This window comes from Akebia trifoliata, chromosome 1 (genome assembly GCF_017979445.1).
Source record: "Akebia trifoliata isolate Shusen 1 chromosome 1, ASM1797944v1, whole genome shotgun sequence".
Classification (NCBI taxonomy): Eukaryota; Viridiplantae; Streptophyta; class Magnoliopsida; order Ranunculales; family Lardizabalaceae; genus Akebia; species Akebia trifoliata.
The window spans coordinates 29,682,333-29,707,736 of NC_141375.1; the positions used below are offsets into that span (position 1 = coordinate 29,682,333).

Genomic DNA, 25,404 nt, shown 5'->3' on the forward strand with positions numbered 1-25,404 from the left:
TTCTCTCTCTATTTAATAATCTAAGCATGAGAAATGGAGAGAAATTCATTTATTTTCTCTTCTCTTCTCTCTATTTCTCTCAATCCAAACACAACCTTGGAAGGGTGATTTAGACTTATGTTGTCTAGTTCATCTGATTGTTTGATTTGAATTGGGTTCATGATTTGGGGTTCATCACTCTAGAACGAATCCTAATGTCCAATTGGATCAAGACATTATTGATTTAGAATTCATCCAATAGATTATCAATCATTGAATCCTAAGGTGCCAACATAGTTAAGTCAGTAAACACATGTGAAGTTTTGATCCCACGACCTAGGTTTAAATCTTATTGAACTCACTTTCACATTGACTACTAGCCACCTTGTTTTTTTAGGAAAAAAAAATCATTGAATCCAAATCCTAAATTATTATTATTGGATATGAATGAATAGGATTTTGGGTGTGAATTGATCCATTGACACCCCTAATATAGACCAACCACAAAGTGAGCTATAAAAACATTATTAGATTCCTATGCAAAAATAAGAAAGCAATATTTTATAGCTATATGTCCAAACTCCAAAGTAATGTTGATATAGAAATGTCTTTTATCTTTTTTCCATTTTTTTAAATTTATTTATTTAAATTTTATAAAAACGAGTCGTTATTTTTTGAGTCGAAAATTTTCACTTGATTTGTACGCGGTTGATGTGGAAAGGGCATAGAACCATAGATCTTTTTCTTCAGGATAGACAAGGAAAAGGTCGACAGTTCTACGCCCTTACCACATCAATCAAGTACAGACTGAGTGAAAATTTTCGAGTCAGAAAATGATTAGTGTAAATATATATATATATATAATTCCAAGTAATTTTTACTAAATAAATGCATATATTCTCTAAAAATGAGTAAAATGATAAGAGTGAGGACGCGGAATGTTATTCCACGTGTAATAGTATTAGTTCACCTGGCAAAATGAAGGGAAAAAGGAGCATGCATCGATACGATCGCCTTTGTTTGGTTTGGAACTCTCATTTCTCCTCTACCATTTGAGCATTAAATTGAGCTAAAACCCACTACAACTCAATCTTTTGCGTTTCTTGATGATTATGGGTAAGTTCATCATTTATCAAATTCAATTTTTCCTTCTATTTTGGATTTAATGGTTTGGATTTTCTAGCTCTTTAGTAATTAGTTCGTTTTTCATGATTTTCTAGGGAATGGATTTATTAGTACCCTATTTGGTCGCTCTTCGGAAAGCCATGAATCCAGCTATTTTGCACTCCCTGATAGTGATCCTACCAACGAACGGCGTGATGAAATTGGAAGTAAGAACATTTTTGTTATTTTTATGAATAAGTGATATTGCAATAAAATTTATGAGAATAATATTTCTTTTAGACTTTGAGAAATATATTATTCTGAATGCCCTACATGAATTCCTCTGTTTCCTCATATAATTGTTCTTATTATATATTCAAACTTGAACATAAATATTTCCTATTATTCTGACTCATAAATATTACCTACATCTTGAAATATATATAATTAATGATGGATACAAGAACATCCCCTAGTACCTGGATAGTATCATCATGTAAATGTTTGGTTATAATTTAAATTAGATTATTCTTTTGAAAAGTCATATCCCAAAAATTTGTGATCGGCCAAGCAATCATTTTCCCACACTTAATTTTTTCCAGTGATCATTTGTTTTTGTTAATTGAAGTGTTTTATTATTTTATTTCTATGTAATTCGATAGATTTTTTTAATTTTTATTTATTTTTTCATCCCCCATTTTGTTAAGAGTTGTGATAATCTGACACCCCCTCTCTAATATATGCCCCCGTCATAGAACTGTAGATCATTTGCCTCGGGGATACATAAGAAAAAGATTTACAATCTTGCATATCCTAAGGCAAATGATCTAAGGTTCTGTGATGGGGACATAAGAGGGGGGGTGTATGTCAGAAGGGGGCGTCAAAAAATCATTATTTGCGAGAGAGAGAGAGTCCCTTGTGACACGTATTTTTACTGTAAAATGGTTAAAATTTATTTACACATGCATTATTTCATGTTAATTGTTTTTCCTTGATTTTTTAAACAAATTTGTAAATGATAAGTATGAATTACACTTTAACCTTCTTTTGTATTTTTGTTTATACCATATTTCTAAGTAGGATTCATCCCACTAACCTCTTCAATATGCATCGATATACATTATCAGTATTCTTATATTCTTTAAAACTAGTGATTGTGATTATGTTTTTTATTTATTTATGGTGAAGTGATCCATGGAATTTTGGGTCCTAAACACTAAATGTTTTCAAATGAATTATTTTTCTTCCCATCGGCCCATGACGCTTATTTTAAAAGAATGCAGCCTAATTGAACAATTGAATTTGTTGGAGATAGAGTTGGCAACCATCTCCCAAGTAAACTCCTCCATTAGGTTATTTCACATCTTGTTTTCGAGATTTGAAGGTTGAAGAAGATAAAATTTTGAGGTTTTATCCTATTTAGTGATAATTGATAATTCTTGATTTGTCAATTTAATTGGGACCATTCCAATTATTCCTTTGATTGGAAGATTTGACTTAAGACTAATGATTTTTTGACGCACCCTTCAAAAAAACACTCCCATCATAGACTCGTAAATCTTTTGTCTCGGGAAACACTGAATCATATATTTTTATTGTGTATCCCGAGGTAAATAATTTACAGGTCTATGATGGGGGGCGTATGTCAGAGGGGGGCGTCGGATTATTGTGACTCTTGACTTAAAACATAACTTCGTAGTGTAATGATTTTCTGATGCCTCATCTGACACACTCCCCCATCACAGAATTGTAGATCATTTACCTTGGGATATGCATAATTATAAATCTTTTTCTTGTGTATCCCGATGTAAATGATATATGATTCTGTGATAGGGGGCGCAGAGGGGGGGGGGGAGGATTATCAGGACTCAATTTTGTAAGCCGCATTCCATCCGTCATTAGCTATGTTTTTGATCAATTTGGGCGGATGATTGGAGTTATTGATGGGCCGGGCCTCAGCCCATTAATTTGGGGGGTGGGGGGGGGGGAGCATTTTGTAGCCGCATTCCATCAGTCATTAGTTATGTTTTTGATCAATTTGGGCGTATGATTGGGGTTATTGATGGGCCGGTCCTCAGCCCATTAATTGGGGGGGGGGGGGGGGGGGAGCATTATCACGACTCAATTTTGTCAGCCGCATTCCATCAGTCATTAGTTATGTTTTTGATCAATTTGGGCGGATGGTTGGAGTTATTGATGGGCCAGGCCTCAGCCCATTAACATTCTCAGTGAATTACCCGAGGCAAAAGTTCATGGATTGAGCTAATGGGAATGTGTCACGTTTTTTTTTTTTTTGGGTGGTAGGGTCATTACCCACTTAAAAAGAAGTTCCAAACATATTCGAATCCGAATTCAGATCCGCTTCGGACTTTATAAGATAGAGAGGGGGAGGGGGGAGTGAGTGTGTGTGAGAGACGGTTTCCTTGTTATCGAGGCAAATTCATCCATTATTTCCGTGTTTTGGTCAAATTAGAAACCCTAATTCCTTGCAGAGAAAATTAATCGATCTTCAACATCTCACCTCCTAATCTACCCCTCTTTTGGTCGATCGTTTCGAAAGCCCTAATTTAATTATTTTCTTTGGTAGGATTATTAGGATTCTGTTTCGTTTTCTTGTTTTGTTTTTTTTACCCTTTTCTATTTGTGTGATTTTGATCTTGATTGATCTTTCTGTCTTATATGTTCTTACGATGTTTAAAAATTACAGGTAGTAGTCGCAGTCAAAGCTTTGGAATGGCCAAGAGCTCCTTCAAGTTGGAACACCCTCTCGGTTTGTTATCTCTCTCTAAAATTTGTATTTTTTGTATTTATTTCTGGTGTTCAGCATGTAATTTTGATTGCTCTCGAGGAACTATAATTTGGGTATTATGTATTTTGTGATATTTTTTCTATAAATCAATTAATTGTCAGTCTTTTTTATTTGATATATTCTGAGATTGTGTATTTCTATGAGAGGTGGGTTTTTGGTGAATTGGGGGTTGAAGGGATTACTTGTACGTCTGGATCTAATCACTGAAACTTGTATTCTTGAATCATATGATTCTTTCTTTCAACTGGTTTCATCCGTGTTAAATTTTTGTATCCACAGTGCCAATTTCTTTGTTTGTTTTTCAGCATTGGTTACTAATGGTTCTTGGAAAAAAAAAGTAGATGAAATATGTCACATTTCGCATTCCTTTCCTGTAAACTTGCATGTTTGACTGCATTGCATACTTTAAGAATTTTCCTTAAATCGAGTTCAATTATCACAAAGTTGGTTTTTTGGGAATGTTCTCTTGAAAGCCTACTGGATTTACTTGTTGGCTTGTAGAAAAGGTAAAAAAACATGAATTAATAATGAGGATCTTTAGCATTCCCAAGAAGTTGGTAAACATTGGACTATCCATAATTTGGTCTCATCTTTTGAGTCATGGTTTGAAGAAGTCTTAAGAAATGTGGGAATCCATTTTTTTGGAAAGTTCTGTTGTCCAGATAAAGCACATTAACACATCATAAATTCTTTTGCTTGTTTAAGTATTAAAAATTTCTGTGTTTTACTTCTGCGTTCAGAAGTCCCTAATCTCAAATATCTAGGTTTCATATGGTGTTTTTTTTTTTTTTCAAAGTATTAAAGGCGGTTGAGGTATCTGCCAAGGTACAAGTTACTAGTTCCATGTACAATGGATATGTGGTTCCACTAAAACAAGAAATCCTCAAAATAGTTTCAAAATTTATATTTTTTTGGTGTGAAGAACACCTTTGGACTACAGTGCCACACAATAATTTACGTACTTTTTATTTTTATTTTTTATACAAGTCTACAACTGAACCTTTCCTTCGTCTGGGAAAATAGCAATCATACAGGGATGTAGTTGATTGATTTAATAGTGGGTTGATTGCTCTCGAGGAACTATAAAAGGTGTTGGAGTTTTTCATTCTGTTTGTTCGTGGGGTATGGAATTTTTGATTTATTGATGGAAGTCTGAAAATGCTGTTTAATAGGGCAAGGTTCTCAATATAATGCAGCTGTGCGAGATTTAAGTGAACATAAGAACAAATATATTTATTTATGGAACGAAATTTAGTTTCTCCTTTTTAATGATTGCAATTTTTTTTTGGGTTGTAAGAGAAGTCTTATCTGAATTAATGATTGTTCTCACTGCATTATCTTGAGAAGCTCAGTCAGTTTACTGATTTGCTGTTTCTGGTTCTTTTTAAACTAAATCAGTAGGCCTATTCCAAATTTATTGGGTTTCCCTATTTCCATGGTTTCTCGCTTTCAATCCCAGCAATCTGAAAAGCCTTTTCTAGTAGGTAAAACGGCCTGTTTTTGTGGCCCCCCTTTTCTATCTGTCCAGCCTTATGGAATGAGTGATATGGTCGCTCTTTTAATGGTCATGTTCCTTGTGACGTCATTATCAATATCCTTGGGTTCATGTTCTTATAGTGCAAGCAATTTGATGATTTTTATGGGGCATTTTTTTCCCAAGATTATATTTTCAATTTGGATGTTGTCTATCATGGGAGATAATGCTTTGGGGTTCGCCCTACTTGTTGAAAGTTAAGACCAAGCCTTTTCCTTTTTTGATGAATTTCTCGTCGTCAAAGTTCTCTCTCTTGTGATGAAACCCCCCATAACAACAATGTAAGCAATGTTCTAAGAACAAAAAACAAGCAAAATATATTTGAGAGAAATTAATGGAAGCAAGAGAAATTGGGAAAACTAACTATAACACAAAGAGTTATGCGGTTCACCCAATGAGGGTTACATCCACGGGCAATTTGGCAAGGAAATTAATACTATCAATGCTGGAGAAATGTACTAGAACCTCCCATATCAACACATGCCTTCAAAATCATCTAACTTGCTCAGTCTTCATCCCCTCAAGCTTCTAGTTCAAAAATTCTTCTAGGAGTTCCAACAATAGCCATGTATCTTGAGCACAAAGAAAAAATTAATACTATCAATGCTGGAGAAATGTACTAGAACCTCCCATATCAACACATGCCTTCAAAATCATATAACTTGCTCAGTCTTCATCCCCTCAACCTTCTAGTTCAAAAATTCTTTCTAGGAGTTCCAACAATGGCCATGTATCTTGAGCACAAAGAAAAAATCCGAACCCCTTGTTGCCATAGCTCCACCTCACTCTCATTGTAGAAAAACCTCTCCGGAGAAAGAACATAAAAGATCCATATGGAGAGAGAACATACAAGAGACTAAAATGCCTCTCAAATAATTTGGATAGAAAATGCTGTCTAGAAAGAGATCACTATCCCAACAGTTTGACATATTCATGAAACATTTTCTGATGCTTTATGAATTTATCAATTTAAGAATTAGGACTTCTTTATGAACCCCCAAACCCTTTGGAAGACTGCCTATTATTTTGTTCTCAGTTTTATTTCAATACTGAGATCTCAATGGTTTGAAGGAGTTATGTCTTTGGAAACAATTGTAATAATAGGTTCACCGCTTGGTCTTCAAATTAGAAGGATGTCTTGAACCAAAGATCTGCATGCTTCTATTTTTTGTTTGAAGTAACTGGGTCCTATAAAATCCAATGGTTGAAGAACCATGCTATTTCATGTTGGCCTTTATCTGTGCATGGACATTACGTTTTACTGATCATCAATATACTAACAGTGTCACCTGGTTATTTTGTATTGTGTTTGTCACATTTCTCCACATATTCTTGAAAAAGAATAGTTCCTTGCTGAAGACTATGGCTTTTAAAGCTGCCCCCCTTCTACTACACACACTATATATAGGTCCCGTTCGGCAACCAACATTTTGTCTTGTATGAGTTAGAAGTTTCAGAATGGGCTGATTTTTTGTGAAGATGATCTCCTTACCATATAGATTATCCTCACAAAAAATCAGCCCATTCCGAAACTTCTAACCCATATGGGACAAAATGTTGCCTGTCGAACAGGACTCATATATATATGATAAAAAATTGTTTTCATATTTTTCATGTTTTCTATTCTAATTTGCATTCTTCTTCATGTTAGAAAGAAGGCAGGCAGAAGCTGGTCGGATCAGGGAGAAGTATCCTGATAGAATTCCTGTAAGAACTTTTCTTTATTTAATTAACCTATGATATTATTCCTTTTTAATTTTGTTATGTACTCAATCAGTTAAGTTTCTTATCAAGTGATTGTGTTTTGTAGGTGATTGTGGAGAAAGCTGAGCGAAGTGATATTCCTGACATCGATAAGAAGAAGTTAGTTATATGTGTATTCTTGTTACAACTTCTCATTTGAAATTTGCCTTCAACATAATTTGAACTGCTTACTGATTATTTTCTTTTGATAAATTCTTCTTGTTTATATACTTTTGCCTTTATTTTGACATATAGAAACTGTATTATGTTTACTTTGGAATTTGTAAATTGTGTATAAATCCTGATTATGATATTATACTTTAGTCTAACCTATTTCTATCTTGTGATTGTAATTTTTGGCAACCCAAAGCAGTCTATTATCTTCCAAATCTGTTGTGCTATGGGTTTTTTGTCGTTAATATCCCCTGTCAACATACCTTTTATTGGATTCAAAAGCACTCTATGTTGTTTATATATTTTTCTTTTCTTGCCAACATTTAAGCAGGAGAAGTGTCCACTTCAGTGTTTTTTTGGATTATTTTTCTTCAATCTAAATTTATAGTACCTTGGAGTATGTTATTTGCGGATAATGTAATATTAGTTGGTGAAATTATGAAGTAAACACAAAATTAGAATTTTGAAAATGCGTGTGGGTTTTGGAATAAGTGGAACCAAGATTGATTACGTGGACTGTAACTTTAGTACCAGCACCCGCGAGGAAGTATGCCTAGTAAAAAATCGATGATCTGAAAATAGTCCTTAGTGACCATTTTTTTTCCATCTCTGGTCTTTTATGCACAGCAAGGATGGCGAGTTTGGTGTAGTTGTGGTCCATAAAGTCAGAGTTGTGGGTCTTGAGTGCGTTGTGATTGACACATATAAATCACAACTTAAAAAGGATAGTTTTATCATATGACAATTTGACTAGCTTTGCTTTATGAAGCTTGATGTTTGGCGGTTGAGTGAGCATGATAGAGATGAGAATGCTAGGATATATATATATATATATATATTTTTTTTTTTCAAAAACCTTTTTTTTTGTGCTGCTGATGAGTGCAGATATCTGGTTCCTGCTGATTTGACCGTTGGGCAGTTCGTTTATGTGGTCCGGAAGAGGATTAAACTTAGTGCTGAGAAGGCCATTTTCATCTTTGTCAAGAACATTCTTCCACCCACTGGTGAGAGGGGTTTCTTTTTTTTTTTTGTCTGCAGGAAACAAACTTTTATCATGTCATTAACAAGTATATTTATTGTGTTGCCACAGCTGCTATGATGTCTGCTATCTATGAGGAAAACAAAGATGAGGATGGCTTCCTTTACATGACATACAGCGGTGAGAACACATTTGGGGCTGTAAGTGCTTTTTAGCAAAATTTGCTTTGAGGCTGAAAAAACAGGAAACAAAAAGCCGGTGTAAATAAAGACTTAAGAAAAAAGATGTAAATTCTTGAGAATTCCTCTTGTTGGATGCACTCTTCTGACTTCTCAGACTGTTTATCTACATTTAATTTGGTTCAGTGACTATTTGCTAGTAAAAAGCACTTTTGAATGTTTTGCTTCTTGATTTTATTTATAGGAATATTAGGAATGCGTAAATACTTGAAATTATAGCCTCCCTTTACCAGCTTTACGATCTTGTGGGGGCAACAATTAGTTTTAGGAAAATGATAAGATCAACCCTTGTACCCTCTCATCAAGATCATCATTCTAAGGTCCAGATAGATTGATAAATTATTCTTCTCTTTTATGGTATAATGGTTGTTGAGGTCCTAAATTTGTCAAGTCGGTTGCTGTCCACATTTCTAGGTCAAGACCCAACAATGGGAGGATAACTTAAGATCATTGTGATCTTAAATAATATTTGGGTTTCCAATATGAATCCCAGTATTTACTGGTACTGTTATCAGTTGTAAGTATAATTAACTCACTTTTTTTTTTTTTTTGAGGACTTTTTTCCATCCACCCACGTGTAGTACTTGTTTTCTTGTTCTCTATTATATGGTGTGGTGTTTTGTTTAGAATTGCTAATAAACAAAAAGAAGTAGATGTCGTGACAGAGAGAGGATTGAGTTAGCTCTACTTCTAAGTTCTAACAGGGTACTTTCCCTTAGTTACCCAGGACTTCCAAACATTGTGATCGAGTCTCTCTCCACCCGTGACTTTATTCAATACGTCTGTTTATGGTGGCAGGGATTAGTCCCACTTCAACAGGGATGGGACATTTTGTTGCATAAAAAAAAAATCCAAATAACAGAGATGTTATTGAATCTATGAAGTATCAACATCTATAGTTTCTTGTATTTTTTTTTTTTTGGTTTGTTTATTTCTTGTTCTGTGCACATCACCTCGTTGGTGCAGTCCTGGGGGCAGTCTTGTTGGAAGTCAGTATAGCATTAAATCTTGTACATATGTTGATTTATGTACTAGAAGAATCCATGATTGTACATGTATTAACCTGTTTATACAGCAATTTGTGGCACATGAGTTGGACAAATTCCCCAAGTTGCTAGAGTATATGATTTAGGCTCCCAATGTTGATTTATTCAAGAAAAATTGACTCTTCCATATGTATGGTAAATGCTGAGATAAAAGCTTAAAAACCACTCACTCACTCTTGAAGAATTGCCATCAAACAAGTTAAATTATGTCTTCTCGCCTTTCATCTTCTCCCATCTTACCTCATTTTTGCAAATGAAAATGGTGGATGGGTGAAGAGAAACACATCTTTGAAGGAGCATTCAACGTCATTGTGATGATGATTGAATGGATTTTGATTTTGATAGGATGGATTTCAATAAGATCGGACATTAATGATGAAATAAGATTTTTAGTGTTGGCTTAGTAGAGCTGTTGGATTAAACTGATGTTGAATCATATTAATAGAAGTTGGATTCGATTTGATACTTGATGATCAAATATGGTACCTCTTATTGAATGGAGTCCGCAATGTCACATACAGGTCTCATGAGATTTGTGTTCAATCTGATAATGTACATTGGGTTCTTATAAAATCTCAATAGAAACTGGGTCTTGGATAAAATTTCTATTTTAAGCTAAAGCTAAGTCGAAATTACCAGATAATACACATTCCAAAATATTTGTCAAATTACGGTTTTGTGGTAAATGTTTAATCCAACCTCTTCCACATTTCAGAAAAAAACCCTTGATTATTCTATCCAAAAAAACCGTTGTCTTTTATTTCTCACCAAATCTATATTTTCCTGGAGGTTTGAAGGTTGAATACTAGAAGTTATCCTACACATAGAAGGCAACGAGTTTAGGGAGAAAACATCAAAGGGTTTAAAGATAAGGTATTTCCATTAATTAACACTACTTGGATGGAGGGGTATGTGCATCCCAAATTTATTAAGAGAGCTGCTATTAATTGGCATCCCAAATTTACTTGTTACATTCCAATTAAAAAAAAAAAGGGTGAATCTCTTGCATTGTCTAGGAGAGAGTCTCGATGACATCCTGATAAAGCTTTATTATTCTCTAGGATTTCCTTTGGGCCTTTCTTGCAGCTTAGGTGGAGGGCGAACAAGACCTTCTTTCGAGGGGGTCCGAGTCATCAATGAGATACCACTCTAGAAGAGTAAGAATTCTAACTTTGTGTTAGGAGCTACGGCCAAGGGACAGTCTCAAGTAGATAGTTTTTAATTCGTGCACTAAATATGACGAAATTCCTAGTTCAGTACATTATTTGTTTTGATTCTCAAAACATGCATTCGTTATTTTTATAACCAATGAACTCGTTAGTTCGCCACTTTTAATATCTACGAATTCTTAGATACACTAGCAAATTCATTGATTATAAAAGTGTCAAATTCACTCAAATTGCATGTTTTGGGAATTAAAACGAACAATGTACCAAAATCGGAATTTAGACATAAGTTGTGCAGGTTTTAAAATTCCATAAATAAATAATAAAAAAAAAAAAAAAAATGTCAAGCGGATGAGAATAAGTAAAAATTGGAGTGCCAATAGAAACTTTTTTTTTTCTTTTCTTTTGAAGATTTCTATTTATTAGATTTAGGATTTTACATGAGCCTACTCATAATTATAAATAACTACTGAAGTTGTTTCAAAGTGTTATTGTGCTTCGTAACGTTAAAGTATTAACTTGAATCAAACTTTTGTAATGTTTGGATAGCATGCTTAAATATTTAATTAGGGTGTGATAAATAATTTAAGAAATTGGAGTGTAATAAGTAAAAAATTTGGGTACCAATAGGAATTCTCTTTAGCAATTTAATAATTTCCTTGAAGACTTATTTGAAAATTGAAGTTGACTTCAATATTTCTATTGTTGCGTCATGTGACACTATTCCTTAATTCATTTTACTTACGTATCAAATGGTCAAGTCAAACATCATCTTCTTACATTAATCATAATTGTTAAAAAATATTCCTCCATGCTTCACGTTGGATTCATGATACAATTTCTACCCTGTTTGAAAAATACAACATGTACACGTAAACATAGATTAATAGTAATACAAGGAAAAAAACACATGTTTATTTTATAATAAAGAAAAATACAGATTATGAAATTCAAGTCACCCTAATTGAAGCCTTTTTGGTTTTTTAAGTTTGAGAGGATTCAGAGAATTATAGTTAGAAACTTAGACTGTAATTTCTTTATGAGGGTTGGTGAATCACTCACTTTCTTAACTAATAAAATACTAGGTATGATGCACTATAATAAAGTTTAATGTGATATACCAAATCATTATTTATGTGATTAGGTCTAGATTTATTTGTATTATGATAAGAATAGATTTGATTAAATTAACTTACATTTGCTTAAGATTTTATGTTCTTTATATTTTATTAGGATTCTTGTAATAGATCATTAAAGAATAATCAATTATTCTTATCTTAATCTTAACAAAATTTGATCTAATTAATCACATAGATAATGATTTGGTGTATCACATTATATTTTATTATAGTGTAATGTAAATCACGTAAAACAAACAACACGCTCACAATTTTGATTCATTCCTTAATCAAAGTTACATGTTAATTAGACATTGTCACAACTCACAACCCTGTTATTAGAGAATAGGATGCATCGTATCAAGATGCATGAGATACATGGTATGGCAATGTATCAAATGATAGGTTGTGTGGAGAATAATATAGGTAGAGTATATATCAAAAAGTATTTTTTATATTAGAAAATATTGGTAATTATATATTTAAATTTAAATATTATGAGTGATTGATGTAATTATAAATTTAGATTAGACTTACCTTGATTGATGTAATCTGTAAATATTTTATTAGGGTTGAAATAATGATTATCCAAGTATTATCAATAACGTTATTTCTATATAGTATCAGAACCTAAAATATAATAAGAGCACGATCTTGGTGCACCATACACACATTCTTCAGAGAAGGCACCAAACATGTACTATTTTATACTTTTCATTAAATGAAAATCTCTATTTCCTTCATATATATATATATATATATATAGGAAATGTTCAGCACCAAATATTTTGGCAAAACATTTTTCAAAACATGGGTTAAAAGTTTTGGAATGGGCTGATTTTTGGTGAGGATGATCTCTACGGTAATACTTTTCATTAAATGAAAATCTCTATTTCCTTCATATATATATATATATATATATATATAGGAAATGTTCAGCACCAAATATTTTGGCAAAACATTTTTCAAAACATGGGTTAAAAGTTTTGGAATGGGCTGATTTTTGCCATAAAAAATGATTTACAAAAAATGGACGGTCCACGATTTTTCAACTTGTAAACATGGGGTTAGAAGTTTTAGAATGGGTTGATTTTTGGTGAGGATGATCTCCTCACCGTAGAGATCATCCTCACAAAAAATCAGCCCATTTCACCGTAGAGATCATCCTCACCAAAAATCAGCTCATTCCAAAACTTCTAACCCATGTAGGACAAAAATGGTTGGCTAAAATGTTGGCCAAAATGTTTGGTGCTGAACGGGCCAAAACTTTAAAACCACATAGGACAAACGTGTTGGCTCTACCGTTGGTTGCCGAACCTGACCCATATATACAAATCTCCCTAATCTATGCACTACGTGTAATGATTTCCATTTTCTTTTATTTAAAATTTCTCCGAAGAGAGTTTTTCTTTTTAAGCAGGATGATCTTAATTTGTATGATTTCCACGTGAGCTTACGACGAACATAATAATCTAGTGATTTATGTTACTTAGGATTTTTAGATTAATTAGGCTTACCTTCATGTAATGATCAATATCCAAGAATTATCAACAAATCAAAGTGTAATTTCTTAAACCTCCATGCATATTAGTAATAATTTTATAATTTTAATATTATGATCACACCTCCATCCATCAGCATCATAGAATGCAACTATTTCCTTTCACAATAGTTCATTAAGACACAACTTTCAGTTACAAAATATAAGAAAGTCCAAACATGTTTTTACAACGCAAACCATCAAATTTTAAGTTTTTAGAAAATTACTTAAATCCACCGTATTAATTTGAAGTTTTATTCCAAAGAGTGGCAAATCTTTTTAAAGATATTAACATGTTCAGGCAAAAGAGACATGACCACATCACAACCACCTACCTCATTGCAAGATGGCAAGAAGACTAGCAACCCTTCAAAAGGTATATTTGGAGTATAAAACGCACAAGCCCTTCCTCCTCCAAAATCAAGATCATGAAACTGAAACCTCAACCAGCTGTCCACCTCCAAATTCGGATACAACGTGTTTCCAATCTTTGGAACCGTCGCCTCAAGTTCTTCCCATTGTTCTTTCGATGTCTCCCCAAAATCGATAAATGACTGGAAATACATATTATCAATCTTAGCCACGGCATCATGGATCACTTTAGCTATGTAGCCATGGCTCTCCTTCAACACCTCCTTAACCTTCAACCTAGGATAAGCCCAAAGTACAAAGTTTCCAAAGTACTCCATGGGCACTGGTGGCTTCATTCTTGCCCTCCCATTCACTGCCACCCTTACTTGAGTCCATTCATCTAGTTCTAGGCCTCTAGCCTGTGTCACCTTTTTCCATACATGCGCTAATAGGCACTCGAAAGTGCTAGATCGTGGGTGGTCGGTGCAATTATTCTTGTTAACCTTGTGCTTAAGCTTGTTGATGAAGTCATTAGAGAAATTGATGACCAAATTCTCAATGGAAGATAACAAGATTGGTGTGTCTGGAATAGTACTCTTTTGAAATTCAACCAAACGGTGGTCGAATTCTACCTTAGGTGGGTTTCGTGGGACCAATAAAGCAGATCGGTCATGGTACGGAAGTGGGTCGATGTCGAGTCCACGTACTAATCTAGCCCATGCAACACAGAAAGAGCTCATGGATTGTCCATCAGCGACACGATGATGTATGGTTAGGCCTATAACGAGCCCATCACAAGTATATCGGTTGAGTTGAATTTGGAGCAATTCTTCAATCCCTTCAATAGGTGGGTAGAGGTGGCTAGCATCCTTAGATGGATCGAATGGGAGTTGCTCTTCCAAGGTGGTCGACACATGGGTTTCGATTACACGTATTCCAGAGTTGTTTAGTAGAATGCAAGAGTGGCCTTGATCATCAATTGTCAGCCGTCCCGCGAGGTGAGGGAAGTGAACAAGGACTTTGGAGAGTGTTTCCTTCATGACTTCATTGCATGGCATGGGTGCTCGAAAGGCATATAAGAAGGGAATATGGAGATCGAAAGCGGCTTTGTCAAAGATGTTAAGAGATACCATAGAATTAGGTTTGGAGTGAGGTGATGAAGGAGAAGGATTCAAGATGGTATTGTTGAATGTAACAGTAGCCATTAATTATTAAGAGGGAGATAGACAAGAGACAAGAGCTTCTTTTCTTGACTATGTTCAATTGGTGATTCCTCTATCCCGCTTATGGGTTTATATATAGAGAAACCTCATCAACAAAGGTAAAGATGGTGAGATTGAGAGTTGTTTTCACGTTTTTAGTGTGGGTTTAATGATTTTTTCAAGGGGAGAAGCATTTGAAAATTAGATGTTCTTTTATCAATTATCTTTTGAGAAATAAAGAGTATCCTCTTACCACGCCATGTCGTACGCCCATTTAGGTCCACTCATGACCCACAAATATTTGGTCCAGCCATGTTACTCTTAGATGCCTAAACCAAAATTAGCTTGCCAATTCATGTATTTTCTTCATTATGGGCTTTATAATAGGCCCATGGTTAATATTTCAAGCCCAAGCCCATGATTTTAAATGCCGAGATCAACAGAAATCACTAGTCAGGCTAATTTCTGATACAGGTCCACCAAGGGATGGGTACAATTTTCATGGGAGCACCAGTCATGGAAAAAATATGTTAATTTTTTAGGAGAAGTGGTGGCCGATAAGTATAATTCTGAATAAAGACAGTTGGCTGCAGGCGAAGATACTTCTTTGCCCCCCTTCAAAAAAATTACAAACTCCTTATATCAAGGTCACAAGCTTAACGTCATCCATTGGATTTATACAATTTAATTTGTTTGACACCATTTTTTATTTTTTATTTTTTATAACTGGGTATCCATGGAGACAGGCCCGTATCTGAGTTTTGCCCAGTCCATAGACCATGGTCTTGTCCAAAGACTAGCCCTAGGGCATGTGCAACGCCCACACATTACATGCACCGGGTTAGTGAGGTTGCACCCTTACGGATGGTCCCTGAGGAATTAATGCTCATACTGGGTATCCAACTCATGACCTATCGGCATTAATTGTTTATCAGTCTGAAATTGCCATTGAGCCAACCCCTCGGGGTTATTTGTTTGACATCATTATTTCTACATCCAAGGATTGACATATAATTTGTCACTTGTTTGAATTTGGAAAATAATATTGCTTATAATTAATATTTGAAATCAACTCCACTGTATGTTATCTAAGGTTTAGAATATTAGAATATATCAATCGGCCGATACATATTGTTATCGGCTGAGACACAACGTGAAAAAAACTTTGATAAATTCAACCTTGGTGTCGAATTTACCCCTTTTTTCATGTAGTGAGACCGATACAAAATTTTGACCCCGAAACATTGAATGTTGTGGGAATGTATTGGCCGATAGCATATTGATTTTTTCATTAATCAGAACATTCAATTGAGACAACATATATTTTACACCTTGATGTTATGTCCCATAAATATGGAAATGCATTGAGTAGAAGCAATTGATTTGTTTATAGGATAAATGTTAAACTCTCATTAGTAGTGAAGCTGAAATCGAATTTAATTAATAAGATTGATTTTGAGTCAAGCCAATCAAAATATCACAAATAAATCGGCACGGACCCCGCCCATTTATAGGCCAAGAAGCTACCCAATCCAACAGCCTTGCCAAGGTGGTTTATTATTGTCATAATCAAGATCCACAAATGATAGACAGCCTAGAAGGTGTGAACTGAGAAGGCCAACCAATGTAGACTTAGTTAGGTTATGATAACTAAGTTCGATTTCAACTCTTACTAAAGGGTCATGGGACCACCTAAATAAATGCAAAATTCAACTGTCGGGATTTATCGTATAGATACATAATGAATTCTCGAGATATCCCTTTTATCTTGACCAATACATTTGAGATTTACATAGTCAGCAATTGGAATTATGTGTGGACATATGAGTTCCCTTTCTGGCAAACATGAAAAATAAGAGTTCTACTAGTAGACGCAGGTTGATTGTCAAATCACTTAAATCATGTGTTTTGTATTTGTTCTTTTGTTTAAGAGTTGTGACTTTTTGTTGCCCCCTTTGACTTTGACATATGTTTTCTGATGTGGCATGAGCGAGAATCATAGATTTTTCCTTGGGATACATAACTGCACATATTTATGAAGATGTATAATTGTGTATCCCGAGGAAATCTATTATTATACCTCATGCCATGCCAGAGAGCATATGTGTGGGGGGCGTTAGAAAATCATTATTCTTTGTTTAATTACCTTTATGGTTTGCTTTGGGATTTAACTTTTGAAGTTTTGACTCACTTTCCTTAGTAAAGTTGCATATTAGAAATTGTCATCCTCATACCTTCAGGTATTAAATGTAATTTTATAAACCATATGTATTTGGTTTTTAATAAGATGATCACATATCACTAAGTGAAAAAAAGGGGTAAATACACACTCGAGATTGCTATATCCTTGGTGCTCGGTGCAATTATCTTCATTAACTTTGTGCTTAAGCTTGTTGACAAAGTCGGTAGAGAAATGGACCACTAAATTCACTATAGAGGATGCCAAGATTGGGGTGTCTGGAATAATAGTACTCTTTTGGAACTCGATTGAACAGTGATCTAATTCTGCATTAGCAGGGTTGCGTGAGACCATTACAGCAGATCGGTCAATGTAAGGGAGTGGGTCAACATCTAGACCATGGACTAATCTAGCCCGTGCAACAAAGAAAGAGCTCTTGGATTGGCGATAAGCCACACGATGGTGAGAGGCTTCGGCTATTACGAGCCTACCACAAGCATATCGGTTGAGCTAAATTTGGACCAATTCTTTCATCCATTCAACAGGTGGGATGAGGTGGCTAACATCAGTAGATTGATCAAGTGAGAGCTGCTCTTCTAAGGTGGTGGACACATAAGTTTCTATTACATGTATACCAGTGTTGTTAAATTGGATGCAAGAGTGATCTTGATCATCAATTGTGAACCGTTCAGCAAGGCGAGGCAAGTGTACAAGAAGTTTGGAGAGTGCATTCTTCAAGGTCTCATTAGATTAGATTAGATTTTCTTACCTTGAATTTGTTTCTAAATAGAATCACTATTTATTTTCTATATAAAAGCTACTAGAATCAATTGTAAATCATCCAAGAAAATAAATCAAATCTATTCTTCATGCTATCAGAGCTTTTGATCTTCTATTTAATATTTAAGATCTTGGGGTCCTTAGGAGGGGGCATATCTCTATCGCCCGTTCAACCTTCCTTTGCTTTCAACATCTCACACCACTTAACCGTAGGACCACTCTCCCACCAGAAGCATGGTGGTCCACTTACCCACCACAATATCATCGAACATCATATCATCTTCTTCACCTAACAATGTGGATTTGCAATGTTGAAGATGAACATGGAGAAAAACATGGTGGTCCCTTCCATATTCCATGATTAATAGATAAATTTTCAATTAATTCGTTGATTCACCAATTTAATCGGCTAGTCCCTTTATGGAGGATTTTATGAAATTTTTAATAAATGCAGAGAATTTTGTAATTGTTTTTATTGACATGTCGGATCCCGAGTGGTCAATTATCTGAATACCAACGATACATACCGAGACGACTTGCCTGAATCATCTGGGTCGGGTCAATTTTTAAAACCTGGTTTTTAGGGACCAATCTAAAACAAAAAGAGTTGTGGTGGGCTTAGCTCCCAAGACTAAATTCTACTTCTAATCGAGTGGCTCTGGTCTAATGGGACTATGTGCCAAGCCCAAACACACCTTCCCATATTTATGCATCGAAAAGCGAGAGCATCGGTTATGGGTTTATAATTATGGGCTAAAGCATCGTAGTACAAAGAGCCTCCGAATCCCAGTTATTGAGTTCCTTTGGTCCAAAGAGCTTTGAACCAATATTGATGAAGCTCCCTACATATTTTGAGCTTTTGAATCTATATTGATCAAGCTCCCTACCTATTTTAAGCTTTTTAATCCTTCGTGATCAATCCCATTTTGGTTTATAGCTAGAAGCACAATCTCATTGTTTTTTTGAGATTTAAACCCGTCAGCTAAATCAATCATGACCCAATCGAAGTCCTTTTTAGTTGACCTATTTCTCATCCTCTTCTAAACATGTGGATTGTGGATCATATGATTAATCATTTTTATGCAATCAATCAATTAAGGAAGATAGATAAGATTTTAGAATTTTGGAATAATATATTTCTAAATAGAATATATTTTAATAATCAAGTAAGTAAAATTTGGTAGGGTATGACCTTATTGGCCAATTTTGTGTTATTTTAGAATACAATGGTGAAAAAATAAAATAGATATTGCAAAAAAAAAAAAACCAAGGAAGCCTATCATGATTTTCAGTTTTACAATATACGAATAGAATGATCTTAATGATTATGGAAAGGTATTTTTATTCTTTATATATAATATACAATATACAATATTAATCGTGTTGGACATTTAGTGCCCAACATCATTACACCTAATAATGATCGATTGTCGTTACAAGATTAATGGATTGGTGAAGGGAGAATTAGCAAGCAAGTTCAAAAAACAAGGTTCGAAGAAAGTTTTCTCAATTTTAAGGGAGAATCTGTAAATAGTTCTAGGGTAGGGGCATCCCGGTGATGACTCTATTTTATATTAATTGTCTGAATTGACTCAACTCGGAAGGCCATTTACCTGGTTTTAAAACTCTGGTACATAGTTAATAATGTACATGAAGACTAATGTGTGTACATGACGACTTCAACAAGTCTTCCAACGACTTCGTATTTCAAAGGTTACAGTGCATATTTTCTTCTTGTCAAACCACTTCATTGATTCCTTGACAAATTAAAAGGTCAAGTCAACATCGTCCTCCATCTTATATTCAATCTGGGATGTATTCTTGGCATCTAGTTTGGTGGGACCCATATTTAGATTTTTCTACTTATCGTATATAATGATTTGGATAAAGATATCTTCCACCACAAAAGAAAAAGAAGAGAAAAACAAAAGAATGATAAAGACTTCAAGATTACTACTTAAATTTATCACAAATGGATGATGATTACAAAGATGTTGCATTAATCAATCAATCCTGACCATCCCAATGCAAATACCTCCAACCCTTCTCATAACAATCCAAATCTTGATTTATTTAATGAAAATTTTGGTGGATGGAAAACTTATTGATGAGCAAACGAAAAGAACATATAAAAAAGAACAAGAGTCACAACATGAAAAAAAGAAAGAGCATATATTTGACGGCTCAAGGTCATCGAATTTCATAAAATTTGATAGATCAAGGTGTCAAATTTATCATTGTCAATTTTTTTTCAACAAATCGAAACCGTTAAATTAATGGAGAATAGGAGAAATTTGATGGCTCTAAGGTGTCGAATTGTGGATCATCAAACATTTCAACAGTTATAGGTCATCAAAATTCACTTTCTAAAATTTGTGGGCTTTAGCCCGTCGAATTTTCTTGTCAAAATTTTCAGTTTTTACATTGTGGGTTTAACATGGTTCGATCATTGTGACCTACGTCCACGAGAAGGATGATGGGTTTTTTATTATATTTTGTTTCTTCCAATTCACTCATATAAATAAAGCAAGTGGAAGATTTAAGAAGAATCACTTACAATAAGATAGGATCAAATTTCAATAGAAAATACCATGAGAGGATATTAAGCAAAAGGAAAATGCCAACCATCAGTTACCCATCAACCTTAGAGATACCGTTTATAGATCTGGAATTTTCCAACACCTATACAAACTATGTGGATCTCGAACCTACATGTCAGTATTCACACTAAATGAGAAAAGGGGTAAATTTGAAACGACCCTTTTAAACATTACGTGAAAAAAAGGGGTAAATTGGATGGACCTTAGTGTTGAATTTAGCCCTTTTTCACATCGTGTCACAACTTTGATGGTCATGTCAGAGATTTCCATCTAGTTTTTTGGTTGAGTGACATGTATTGATACGGTGTAAGATCCCGTCATAACAAGAAATTAATCATAAAAAATCTAAAATAAAAAAATCTATAAATTAAGTATGATTTTCTATAGAATAGTTTAGGATGGACAGAGGTGGATATGCGTCACAATCGATTGTAATAACATGAATACATAAACAAAAATTAGTAAAAAACCCATAAGAAAGGAAAACATGTTTCCTTTTTACAACAGGAAAAACTTACAAATTGAAGCATTCAGAAATCCTATTAAGCGACCCCAATTGAAGCTTTAATATAAAAAGTGGCAAATTTTGACAGTGATGAGCATTTTCAGGCAAATGAGATATGAACATATGTCTTTATGAGATGTGTGTGTGTGATATGCTCTCATTGTCTTCGGTGGATTTAAGCCCATCGTCAAGCCATGAAAACCTTATTGTGTTTGTGATATGCTCTTTTGCTTTGGACTGTTCTATCCTTAAACAATGGTTGAGGCTGTCCATCAATCCGACGGTTGGGATTTTAGGAAAAAAACAGATTTTCTAGAGATTAGTTCCTAGGGATACACATTTTCCTAGAGGTACATTTCTCTTTGGAATCCCTAGCATCCCATGGGTCATGGTAGCGGAGAGCTCAACTCATGGGTTGAGGTTATAATTCATATATATTTTGATTTTAATACAAAATAATTGATCAAATCCATGCATCAAGATCAAAGAATGGAACTGTTATAGGATTATTTATGGTGCACTGTAAAAGGTGTAATGTGTTACAGCATCTAATGAAGATTATGATGGATCTGTCTACAGTCTATTAGATTATCGGGTAGAGGTTTTTTTTTTTTTTTTTTCCAATTAACATAATTATATATATAAATCATCAGGTTATTGTATTTCAACCAATTTTATCCTTTACATGGTATTAGAGCCAAGACATTTGATGTTAGCATTTCAACTTAAACGAAACAATTTCTTTTTCACGGTATTAATACATTAACACAACACAGCACATAAGAAAGACCAAAACAAAACAAAAGTTGTTTTACAGCCAAAAGCACATAATTTAGAGACATGTACAAATCTTTTTAAAGATATGAACATGTTCAGGCAAAAGAGACATGACCAAATCCACACCACCCCCCTCTGTGCAAGATGGCAAGAAGATCAACAACCCTTCAACAGGTATATTTGGAGGATAAAATGCACAAGGGCCTCCCCCTCCAAAATCAAGATCGTGAAACTGAAACCTCAACCAGCTATCCACTTCTAAATTCGGACACAAAGTGTTTCCAATCTCCGGAGCTGTCGCCTCAAGCTCTTCTTTTTCTTCTTTTGATATCTCCCCAAAATCAATAAATGACTGAAAATACCTGTTGTCGATCTTAGCCACGGCGTCATGGATCACTTTAGCTATGTAGACATGGCTCTCCTTCAACACATCCTTCACCCTCAACCTTGGATAAGCCCAAAGTACCAAGTTTCCAAAGTACTCCATGGGCACTTGTGGCCTCATTCTTGCTCTCCCATTCACTGCCACCCTTACTTGAGTCCATTCATCTTGTTCTAGGCCTCTAGCTTGTGTCACCTTCTTCCATACATGGGCTAATAGGCACTCAAAAGTGCTATATCGTTGGTTCCCGATGCAATTCTCTTTATTAACCTTATGCTTTATCTTGTTGATGAATTCAGTAGAGAAATGGACGACCAAATTCTCTATAGAGGATAACATGATTGGGGTGTCTGGAATAATAGTCTTTTGGAACTCAATCGAACGGTGATCGAATTCTACATGAGGTTGGTTTCGCGGGACCGATACAGCATTTCGGTCATGATAGGGAAGTGGGTCGATCTTGAGCCCACGAACCAATCTAGCCCATGCAACAAAGAAGGAACTCATGGATTGGCCATCAGCAACACGATGATGAGCGGTTTGGCCTATAACGAGCCCACCACAGGCATATCGGTTGAGTTGAATTTGAAGCAATTCTTTAACCCCTTCAATAGATGGGAGTAGGTGGCTAACATCGGTTGTTGGATCAAATGGGAGTTGCCCAGCTAAGGTGGTGGGCACATAAGTTTCGAAAACACGTATACCAGCGTTGTTCAGTAGGATGCAAGAGTGGCCTTGATCATCAATTGTGAACCGTCCAGCCAGGTGAGGGAAGTATACAAGGACTTTGGAGAGTGCATCCTTCATGACTTCATTGGATGGCATGGGTGGTCGAAAGGCATATAAAACCGCGACATGGAGATCAAAGGCGGCTTTGTCAAAGATGGTGAGAGGTACAAGAGGATTAGAGATTGGGTTAACTGATGAAGAAGAAGGCTTCAAGATGGTATTGTTGATTAAACCAATAGCCATTGCTAAGCTTTTCTCAGAGAGAGAAGAAAAAGAAGAAGTTATTTTCTTGGTTAGGTAAGGGGTGATGCTCTTGTAAGCTGCCTATGGGTTTATATAGAAAAGAATCAACAACCCTATCTCTGTATCTATTCGCATTATCTAGTTTCCACGTTTTATTAATTTGCAATGCAAATCCGTCTACTTCTTTTCGTGGGTGGAATGTATACTTTAAGAAGAAGTTTTGCTCTCTTGAGCTGCTTAGCAAATATGATACAACATTCCACAAATGCCAAGAAAAATATAGGGTGAGTTAGCATTCCGTGATCAACTTTTGATGAATTTACGATTCTGGCTCACTGTTAATTTTAATTACCAAAATGTGAACGATAACGAATTCGGTGATTTTAAAATGACTATTTCGCAGGTTTAAAGTGTTTATCTCGCTAAAAGTAGTGAAACTTGCAAGTTCGTCACTTTAAACCTTTGAAATTGTCACTTTAAAACCTTTGAATTTGTTACCATTCACGTTTTGATAATTAAAATGAATAGTGAGCCAGAATCATAAATTCAACAAAAGTTTATCATGTTTTCGTAAATATCTCTAAAATCTACTCTAGTTCTACCAACCCCATGGTAATTTGATATAAAATGGGTCAGATTTTATCTGAATTTAGAGGATTTGGACCTTGGGAATAAATTTGAATAAGAAAATGGGTCGAATTTGGTTTGCTTCCCCTTGATCCGAGTTGGATCTGAGTCAAGTACGAATCCATCCTTATATCCACCTAGATCCAAATGATGTATTGCTTTGAAAATTATATTTTTGGATTTTTCAAAATATCACTACCTACTACTTTAATACAACATGAATTCTTATAAAATAAAATGATTATAACAATAAAATTTAATAGTATAGCAATTAACAATAAAATATAGTAGAAGAAATGTTGAACGATCCAAAATTATTCGAGCTAACCTAACCAGAATGAAGCAATTCGGACATGTTTGATCCTGATGATGTAAAAGCCATATGGTTCATATATGATTTTATCTAGTAGGATCTGAGTCGGATTCATATCTAGGTAAAAAAAGATATAGGATTTGCACATTGATATACTTAGATCGAGCCTGGTTCGACCCATTTTAAGCTTTACAATTTGTCATCCCTTGTTGGATCTACACTTTAAAAAAAAATCTTATTGTTTGATATTTCTGTATTGAATTTGAATAAAATTTCATAATGAGTTTTATTGGTCTCATCCAAGTGAAGTTGATCTTCTATTACCGACATAATCAAATTAATTCAATTAGGTTAATGGGCCAATTTAATAATGAAAAGAAATAGAATGGGTATAGATCCATGATGTAAATCTTTTAAAGTTAGAAATAGTTGACAATGCTATTGTTTATGTGCAAGTCAAGCAAGTAGTCGAAAAACATTGGTCCGCCTAGGGTGTGGGTAGAGCGTGTGATGTGAAAGAATTTTGATTTTAACTTTAAGCGATGACCCGCCCGTGAGTGCGAGTTGGTTTTGGGTGGACTTTGAATATACGTAGAAATCAACAACTCTCTACTAGATTTTGTAGAAACCTAAATTTTAAAATTGGTCAAGAAGTTGAGAATAATCCACTCGATTAAATGTCGAATTAAAACTCATTTGGACCAATTCAAGGTGATTTGAAAACTTAGACTGGTTTACCAAAAATATTATTTGAGTTCGGCTAAGTTACATGTTGCATATAATGTTCCTTTCTTAAAATAAAAAATAATTATAAATTTCAAAATAATTTTGAATTATTTAGTAAATTTTATGTATAAACACTTAGTCGATTCATTTTAATGCGTTTTGATTATGAACACTGCCATGCAATCATACATTTCAGATGTTAATTATTAATTAATATGTTATTGTTGACCACCACTAAAATGTTTTGCATTAAAATTATGCTTAGGTAACGTAATTAACCGCTTACGCTTCTCAAACATTTCAGATAGTTTTCCAATAAATTCTACATTGGATACATTATGATGATTTCCATTCTCACAACAACTAATTATTACAATTAGTTCTTAGAATTATTGCCAATTCTCAACATTCTAACTCCTATCAGTCCTTCATGATAATTGAATTTATAGCCTCTCTCTTCTGTCTTTTTTTTTTTATTTTTTATTTTTTATTTTCTTTTTCCTTCCCACATTTAATAGATATGTCTTTCCCTTAAAACCATTTCTTTCACGTTTTTTCT

General features: G+C 34.5%; 2 protein-coding genes and 1 pseudogene across 2 annotated transcripts; 1 reads left to right on the forward strand and 2 right to left on the reverse strand.

The window, feature by feature from the left end:
- Positions 1–950: 950 nt before the first annotated feature.
- Positions 951–8,718, forward strand: LOC147411587 (autophagy-related protein 8C-like). The gene is made up of 7 exons (XM_086450105.1): positions 951–1,095; positions 1,200–1,310; positions 3,791–3,853; positions 7,078–7,133; positions 7,237–7,289; positions 8,229–8,347; positions 8,434–8,718. Exons 1-7 carry the CDS (start codon positions 1,086–1,088, stop codon positions 8,535–8,537), a joined length of 516 nt encoding a protein of 171 aa, XP_086306231.1. The 5' UTR covers positions 951–1,085; the 3' UTR covers positions 8,538–8,718.
- A 4,818-nt stretch (positions 8,719–13,536) lies between these two features.
- Positions 13,537–15,032, reverse strand: LOC147411588 (tryptamine hydroxycinnamoyltransferase 1 pseudogene; annotated as a pseudogene).
- A 6,728-nt stretch (positions 15,033–21,760) lies between these two features.
- Positions 21,761–23,258, reverse strand: LOC147411589 (tryptamine hydroxycinnamoyltransferase 1-like). The gene has a single exon (XM_086450110.1). The coding sequence runs from the start codon at positions 23,177–23,179 to the stop codon at positions 21,881–21,883; it is 1,299 nt and encodes a 432-aa protein (XP_086306236.1). The 5' UTR covers positions 23,180–23,258; the 3' UTR covers positions 21,761–21,880.
- Between the last annotated feature and the right edge of the window lie 2,146 nt (positions 23,259–25,404).